This window comes from Amborella trichopoda, chromosome 12 (assembly GCF_054954075.1).
Source record: "Amborella trichopoda isolate Santa Cruz 75 chromosome 12, AtrichopodaSantaCruz75HAP2 v2.0, whole genome shotgun sequence".
In the NCBI taxonomy this organism is placed as follows: Eukaryota; Viridiplantae; Streptophyta; class Magnoliopsida; order Amborellales; family Amborellaceae; genus Amborella; species Amborella trichopoda.
This window is the reverse complement of record NC_142347.1, coordinates 45,434,612-45,443,594: the sequence shown is the minus strand read 5'-3', so window position 1 is coordinate 45,443,594 and position 8,983 is coordinate 45,434,612. Positions and strand designations below refer to the sequence as shown.

At 37.2% G+C, this 8,983-nt stretch overlaps 1 protein-coding gene across 1 annotated transcript; it reads left to right on the top strand.

Moving 5' to 3' along the window:
• The first annotated feature begins 976 nt into the window (after nt 1-976).
• Nucleotides 977-8,366, top strand: LOC18435432 (glutamate receptor 2.7). Its single transcript, XM_011625629.3, has 5 exons — nt 977-1,583; nt 3,281-4,614; nt 5,576-5,891; nt 6,583-6,977; nt 7,634-8,366. The coding sequence occupies exons 1-5, from the start codon at nt 1,316-1,318 to the stop codon at nt 8,228-8,230; spliced, it is 2,910 nt and encodes a 969-aa protein (XP_011623931.2). The 5' UTR covers nt 977-1,315; the 3' UTR covers nt 8,231-8,366.
• The last annotated feature ends 617 nt before the right edge of the window (nt 8,367-8,983 follow it).

Here is an 8,983-nt window from a genome sequence, read left to right as displayed (position 1 = left end):
ATATGATTAATTGCCAACCAATAATGGATGGCTCATACTCTTAACGATAGAACAGGTGCATATAGCACAGCTGTGTATGTAAAGCCCATTCCCACTGGAGCATACTATACATTACAGTCTTGAGGCAAAAAAGAACTTAGGAGGATCTTCTCATTTGAAATTTTGGGATCAACCTACGAATCACTGGATGATTGTTTATAAAAGAATGAAAATGAATTCACTTCACTCCAATAATTGAACGGGCCTTATTCAATTTTGGGATGATATTTTTTTCAAGCATATAGAATGTGAGGTTTGTGATGTTTGACTTTCTTTTTTCCTTTTCTGAAGTTTCTCCCTACATTTAAAAACTCATCCCCAAAAATTTGGATTCCAAAAATACTTGAAACTTTTAGCTGATGTAATAAATCGACAAGAGTCCTCCCGTGGGACTGCATATCATTTGGCAACATACTGAAGCCTTAGTGGAAGGGTGTGGTTTGTGGAAAGCCGAGGCTCTAAGCAATCAAAATAAAGCTGTTATGAGAAATGTGGTTTAATACTTAAAATATATTTTTATATTTCATTATAAAATTTAAAGTTTCGTACGGATAAAAACTTGAAAAATTGATGATCTAAAAATGGTACACTATTTTAAAAAATTAAGATCTATTTTATTTTTTTCTATGTCGAAAATTTAAATTTTATGATCTAAAAATGGTACACTATTTTAAAAAATCAAAATCCATTTTATTTTTTTCTATGTCGAATGCGGAGATGATGAATTTGATGATACTTGAGCATCAAAACGACCACTACTAATGGAATTGGCTCTAATTTTGATTGTTTAAAGGCTCAGATCCGATCCATATAAAAGTCAGAGTGGCTTAGAGAAAGACGAGTCGTTCAACGCGGGCATTCCGCGGTGGGCACATGGCATGGCCAACCACTTCTCACAAGTTGACCCTCTCCCTCTCAAAATCCTACCTTCTTTCTTCTTCATCCCTCTCTCTCATTAGTTTAACTCGGTCCGAGTCCAAACCTTGGGCCGTTGTGGACATCCGTTACTCGGACTTGCTTGAGTCCGGAGCCCTCAGACCGAGTAGTCAAATACTGTTCTGAATCCCTTATTCTTTATCTCTCTCTATCTAAAAAACTCGTATAGTTGATCTCTATCACTTTCACAGAGTTGATCTCTCTCACTCAAAATCTCACAGTTCATCTGCCTCTCTCAAAATCTCTCTCTGTCTACATTTGCAGGAGCGAGGGAGAGAGAGCCTAACAAGTGCTTCTGGTGAAGGAAGAATTTTTTATGGTTTAGATTTGCAGGTGAAGGATGGGGATCTCAAAAGCTGTTTTCGTTCTGTCTCCATTACTACTGCAACTGCTACTTATTCATATCTCATCAACCCATGGGCAAGGCGAAAGAGTGAGAGTTAACATAGGTGTGGTCCTGGGTCTGGAGTCGAAGGTGGGAAAGGCAAGCAAAACGAGCATAAAAATGGCCCTCCACGACTTCTACGAGCACCACTCTAATTACACCACAAGTCTCTCCCTCTTTTGGCGAGACTCTGAACTGCATGTAGCCCAAGCAGGAAAACGAGGTACTTCATGCTTCTCTCTCTCTCTCTCTCTCTCTCTCTCAAACACAAGGCAATTCGAACCTCCCTCTGTTCACAAACTCGGCCGGTCCAACTCAGAACCGGCTGGTCAAACTAGAACCTGACACCGGCCGATTTTGGTGGTCCGGGTATTTAAAAATTTTCAAAATATTATAAAATTCTCAATAAAGGGATTGTTTGTAATATGGAATTCAATTTTTTTTATATGGAAAAGTGTTTTGGCCAGGAATACTTATTACTTATTTTTACATTTTTTTTTTTTTTAGTAATCTTCAAAAATACTATATGGCATAAATAAATTTTTTAAAAGGAGAATTGTTTGGTGTGTCCAAGCCCTCACCTGTTACTATGTGCGCTTCGAGATCAACACTATCCACCAAAGAAAGGGTAGATCTACACCATAACTAATAGTCCTTCAAAAAAAAGCATAAAATCAACTGTTCAAATATTTTCTACACAAAATATCATTTTTATTTTTTAATTTTATTTATTTATACAAATTAATAATCCACATGTTAAAGGTTATATATTGCCTAACAATTAGGTACTAATTTTATTTTAAAAATAAATTATTAAGGGGACCACATTTCTACATATGAGTCCATGGACTCATAGAAACCTGTTCTTTTTTAAATCTATTTTTTTTCCTACTTTTCAATATCATTTGGATGTCTTTTGTTTAATAAATTTTAAATATACGTTTCATATATATATATATATATATATATATATATATATATTTGTATTTTTTTTAGTGATTTACGTACAAATCCTAAAAAATTTTCTAAAATACGAAATGCTCCATTTATAAATGGAAATTACAAAATTGATTGGTCAACCTGCTTTTTTTTATTTTTCTAAAACTTTCCCTCGGTATGAGGATGTCTCGGACATAATTTGAGTTTTTTTTCCTAAAGTTTTTCTGTTAGTAGGGCACTGCCCTAAAGCGTGGGGCACTGCTTATGAACAAAAAAACTTAAAAATTAAAAAATTAAAACTCAGATCTAAGATTCCATCATCAGAGTGGCAATTTTGAAAAAATATAAAAAAATGGTTTGACTGACTTTCTATGTAATTTTTGCCTAGGCACATTTCGTGTTGTAGAAAAAAACATTTAGGGTTTGTATGTAAATCAATATTTTTTCTTTGTTTGAGTGATCTTCGTACAAATCATAAAATTTTAGGTAAGGAAATTATAAACAAGGTTGGTCAACCCACCTTTTTTTCTTTTTTTTTTTCAAAATTATCCCTCAGCAACCTGAATTTTGATTATTATTTTTAAAAAAAATTCGCTACTAAGGCGGTGCTTTAAAATTTGGGGCATGCTAATGAAAAAACCAAAAAATAAAAAATAAAAAAAACTAAAAATCAAAATCAAAATTCAGATTGATCGAAGGGAAATTTTCGAAAACCAAAAAAAAAAAAAGGGGAAAGACCGATTTTCTTTGTAATTTCCCATTATAAGGAGAGCATTTTGAATTTTATCTAAAATTTTATTTAAATCAACTTTTTTATTTTTTTAACTGCCAGGACGTGCCCAGTTGGGCCTGTTGAACCGGCCCGTTACTTTGAGCCGGTTGATTTTTCTCACACACACCAGGCAATTTGAGCCTCTCTCTCTCTCTCTCTCTCTCTCTCTCTCTCTGCGCATGCTGAAGTTTTGGATCTTCATACTGCAGCTTTGGAGCTGATACAAAACATGAATGTTCAGGCCATCATTGGGCCACAATTATCAACAGAAGCTGAATTCTTAGCAAATATGGGGTCCAAAACAAAGGTACCCATCGTCTCTTTTTCTGCAACCTCACCTCTACTCCCATCAACGCAAACCCCTTATTTCATTAGAGCCACTCTCAACGACTCAACTCAAGCCAAACCCCCTGCCTCTCTCTTCCAAGCCTACAATTGGAGACAAGCCGTTGCCATATACGAAGATACCGAATATGGAGCCAGCTTCATTCCATACTTAACCGATGCTCTCCAAGAAATTGGCTCTCGAATTGAACATAGAACTGCTCTTCCTACCTCAGCTTCTGATGAATTAATCCGAACTGAGCTACATGCATTGATGGAAACGCAAACTCGTGTTTTCGTAGTCCACATGACCTCTTCCATGGCCTCTCGACTATTTCAAAATGCCAGGCAACTCAACATGATGAGCAAAGATTATGCCTGGATCATAACAGACGGGCTGGCGGTTCTCTTAAACTCCATGAATTCCACAGTTATAGCCTCAATGGAAGGGCTGATAGGGGTGAAGGCACATATACCAGAGTCCGAAGCGTTATCCGATCTATCACGTAGATGGAGATCACAGTTTAAAATGGAGTACCCAAATGAGACACAAACGGTGGACATGAACATTTACGCATTGAGAGCATATGATGCAGCATGGGGTCTTGCACTTGCGGTCGAAAAATGTGGCCAATTTCGGAGACCTCTTCCCACTAAAACCACTGTAAAGTCATCGGATTTCACAATGCCAAACAGTTCTAAGGCAGGCCCCAGCCTCTTAAAGGCAATCATGGATACCAAATTCCTTGGTGTCAGCGGCAATATCCATTTCGTAAAAGGTGAGCTCCAAGCGTCGGACTTCCAAATAGTGAACATTGCCGGAAAGGAAGTCATAGATATAGGGTATTGGTCACAAGAAACTGGCCTTTCAAGAAGAAAAAACTCTGGAAAGGAAAAATACACAGCGACACAGTCTGATCTCAGGCCGGTAATTTGGCCAGGGAGGACTCTGGCAGTGCCAAGGGGCTGGGTGGTGGCACCTAACAGAAAGAAGCTGAGGATTGGCATTCCTGTCAATGGACCTTTTCAGGAATTCATAAAAAATACATGGAACCCCAAGAAAAATATGACTGAGGTTCAGGGCTTCTGTCGGGATGTGTTCGAGGCTGTGATCGACGAGCTGCCGTATGCTTTCCCGTATGAATTCGTGCCCTTTCAGAAAGCTGATGGATCAAGCGCTGGCACATACAATGATCTGGTTTACCAGGTCTATCTCAAGGTGAGCAGCCTCTCTCTTTTCCTTTTTTTTTTGCGATTTTCTAGCAGAACGGTGCAATAAATATCTAAATTCAAAATTGAAAGTCCTTTTATGCGGTTTTGTGAAACCTTTCAAGCCATTGGATTGGAGATTTGATGGGTGAGGATGAGGGCTACAAAAAGGACAGGACTCTACCATCAAACCTCCTCACAGAACACCAACTCCCTCCCTCACCCATCATATCCATTCTTTTTTGTTAAATGTATTAACTCACCCATCGGATCTCTTATTTTTGCAAAGCATTAACTCACCTGTCAAATCCTAATCAGACGGCTTAGGAGGGAGCCTCTTATATGATCGTTTCTTTTACTATTTAGGGAAAATGCCATGAATGGATCTTACAAAATCATTGAAGAGCTCAAAAGAAGTCATTTTATTTTTCAAAGTTTTATATCACATGTAGCTCCTCAAAAACATTTTATAAAAATTTTGAAAATTGCTGCAGTTCAAGGTTGGGAATCCTTAAAAATAAAGGGTATTTGGGTAATTTAACTAAGTATCTCTATTTAAATTATAAAAATACCATTATTTGTGCAAAGTCAAGGAAATGGATCAGAATACCCCTAGTTGATGTGGGATAACAATAGAAAACTAACTTGTTTTCCTAATTTGACAATTTTGTGCTACAATCCCGGAGAACTCAGTTATTTTTATCATCTGATATTTCCATCGTTCCCAACATCGAACAACCCGAGGTATTTATGTAATAGAGGTTCAACCATTTGTCAGTTACGTGTTGAGGGAAAATTTTTCTTAAAAGCAATCAAATTTATATCGAAAACGATGAGGGTCTGTAACCTTTGCACACCTAGGTTACTTGTTTCATGGTATACAATCCCTTGAAAAAACAATTGAATTCACACACATGATACAATTACATATCATACGTAACCGTGTATCGCTAACTCGAGTAAGAGTGAAGAATTTTGATGCAGTGGTGGGGGACGTAACAATTCGAGCTAACAGAACAAACTACGTGGACTTCACTTTACCTTACACTGATTCAGGAGTAGCAATGGTGGTTCCAGTGAAGAAGAACGATCTGAGGAACAATGCTTGGGTGTTTTTAAAGCCTTTAACATGGAGATTGTGGGCAACGAGTGGCTTCTTCGTTGTGCTGACTGGTTTTGTGGTTTGGGTCTTAGAACACAGGAGAAACGACGACTTTAGAGGCAGCAAGTGGGGTCAGATAGGTGTTGTCTTTTGGTTTGCCTTCTCCACGATGGTCTTTTCTCATAGTAAGTTATAATTGGACTACCTTTTACAAGTTTCAGATAAACAAAAGGATTTTTCTTTTTGATGGGGATATTTAGACCTTTTTATTTTAAAATCGGATGAAACCAGCAGATACAAGAGTCGAACGAACTAGAGCCTTCGGCAGGAAAGTAGTTTCCGATTGAAAATTGGCAAAACTAAGGCTTGATTAGTTTTAGCTAGTTAGGTTAGCTGGTTTTGATTTGTTTGATCAACTAAACAAGATTGTGCAACCTTATGAAAAATATATTTTCGAATTTTACATTAAATTTTTATTCTTTTTTGTTCAACCAATTTGATCGATAGTTATACTAGTTTTGATTGGATTAGACTAGCCGGTTCGATGGCTACACTATCACGATAACACCAGTTGAGACCAATTGCATTAAATTACATCGGAGACAGCTATTCTCACCCACTCTATTTTACTAATTCAAACTTAAAACATGTGGAAACTGAAAATACCATTTTGATATATCTACCCATCATATGATAAACATATCTGTGAACAACAAAATCAAAAAAAGTCGCTCATGATCAATTCCCTTGAAATCCAGTGGTAACCTAATATTGTATACAATTTCAAAGGCTTCAATTTCTTATTTATATAGGTTCATTTTTTCTCTAGACCCAATATAATTCAAACTCAATAGAAAATGTACTTGGGTTTTGCAGAGGAGACAGTGGTTAGCAACTTGGGCCGATTTGTGGTTATCATATGGCTTTTTGTGGCCTTGATTCTCAACTCAAGCTATACAGCGAGCTTAACATCTATACTCACAGTTCAGCAACTTCAACCCACTGTTAAAGACATTGATACATTGGTAAAAAATGGAAACTACGTTGGATGTCAGCCAAGATCCTTTGTTGCTGGGCTTCTACAACGCTCGAATTTTGATCCAACTAAGCTTAGGTACTATAACACACTCGATGAATATGCGGAGGCCCTTAACAATGGAGAGATCTCTGCATACTTTGATGAGATCCCTTATCTCAAGCTTTTCCTCTCAAGATATTGCGATCAATTCACCATGGTTGGACCAATATATAAGACTGCAGGGCTCGGCTTTGTGAGATCTCTCTCTCTCTCTCATGCTATCTGGTTTTAACATTAGTATTTTACCCCATTTCCCTTTCTCTCCCATGCTATTTGGTTTTAACATTAGTATTTTACCCATTTCCCTTTCTGACTCTTCATCATAGGTACAAGTAGTTTATAGAAACTTTTGACCAGTCCCAAATAGTCATACAAGTTTGGGTGGCCAGGGCGGAGCGGCTCAAGCCAACCCAACCCGATTTTCATAGAGTTCAGGCTTCTATATTATGCTTGTGGACCGAGTTTACTTCAAGAATGGGGATTATGCCTCGAGTTGAAATCCCACAGTAACAACTTGGCTCTGGAAATTTATAAAAAATACCAGATATGAACTATTTAACATCCCAGTCATTCTCTTGATTTAATTTCAATATATCCCTATTGAGTTAATTTCAAAACTCCCTATAAATAACATACAGTCATGAGTTAAACTAGTTGATAACATGATACTCTAGTTGTATTTTTTATGTTGTGTATTTTGATAAATCCCTATAAATAACATACAGTCATGAGTTAAACTAGTTGATAACGTGATACTGTAGTTTGTATTTTTTATTGTATTAAAATTTGAGCACTTGGGATATGTTCTCTTCCTGAATAAAATTTTAGTTTCTGTGCCTCTTTTTATAGGTTTTTCCCAAAGGCTCCCCACTGGTCTCGGACATATCAAAGGCCATACTAAATGTAACAGAAGGAGACCAAATGGTGAGGATCACCACCTTTTGGTTTGGTAAGAGTTATTGGTTTGGCAACGACAGCAATTGCCAAGACTTATCAGACATACCTAGGTCCAAAGGTCTCTCCTTCGATAGCTTCAAGGGCCTGTTTATCATCTCAGGGACGGCCTCGATGTCGGCCCTCTTGATCTTCTTCATTACCTTCCTCAGTAAACTTTTCAAGAAAGAGCGAACCTCTCCTGCTAGGGGCTTATGGCAAAGGCTCATCTCCATAGGCAGGCATTTCTATGAAGAGGAAAACGCATTGAGAAGACGGGTGCAAAGAAATAGAGACAGAGAGAACCCTGGAGAGGGTGGTGCTAGGAACCATGCAAAAGGAAGCACCAATGTTAAAGAAGGTGAGTCTGTAAATCACAACAACTTTAAGGATGATATTTTACTGTTGCTGCTAATGCTTGGGATCCTCAATAGTTGTTGCACTCAAAGAAATAACACAAGCCCACATCCAAATCCCAATCCAATATCTCCCGAGCACTCGATTGAGATATGACTCGCTTCAAGTCCTTTGTATATACATTTGATGTGACATGGTATGTATCATGGTCTAACATGGTATGTAATACATTGGATTCCTTTGTAACATTATGAAATAATTGAATTTTAATTAAAAAGGTGGCCTTCACTTATAGCCTTGCTTTGTGCATAAATGTAAGTTATTGAATTCTGATGCAGTAGAGTCCATGGACACCTTGAGCTTACATGTTAAAACATAAGGGATATTTGGGGTGAGGATTTAAACTCCCATATTTCCAAGTTTAAAAATTATCTGCACTTCAGTTTTTTCAAGAACAATTGCTAAACTTGCCGATATTAAATAAGATTAACCGAGTACTATACTAGTAAGAAGTGTACTTATTGCTCCTCCTAACTCTTCGGCTTCATAAAATGGGAAGCATTAAATGAAGATAACTCATCTCAACCGATTAGAGGGTCAATCTTAGTACCCAACAATATCCTTAGACTGAATCTACATATTTTCCGATCAAATCGTTCCACTATGGGGCTGCTAAAACTTGCTTTGCAAGAGCAAAAAACCATCGAAAGTGTAGTTTGATATCTATCCCCATAGACTTTTTATACTCACTAGTACACGTGAAATTGTTTAAGTGAATCCTCCATGTGATTAGGTATGAGAATTTTTTCATTGCAATTGGCTGTCAATTAGTGTGATCATTTGGTGTGAAAAACTCCCATACCGAATAACATGGGGAGTCTTTTTATGTGTAAATACTTTCACAAAAGT

What these genes read in the sequence shown, in the direction of transcription:
- LOC18435432 (XM_011625629.3), top strand. Translation starts at nt 1,316, where the DNA reads ATGGGGATCTCAAAAGCTGTTTTCGTTCTGTCTCCATTACTACTGCAA. An exon ending in AGCCCAAGCAGGAAAACGAG is followed by an intron (nt 1,584 to 3,280) that starts GTACTTCATGCT and finishes TTCATACTGCAG; the next exon opens with CTTTGGAGCTGATACAAAAC. An exon ending in AGACTGCAGGGCTCGGCTTT is followed by an intron (nt 6,978 to 7,633) that starts GTGAGATCTCTC and finishes CTCTTTTTATAG; the next exon opens with GTTTTTCCCAAAGGCTCCCC.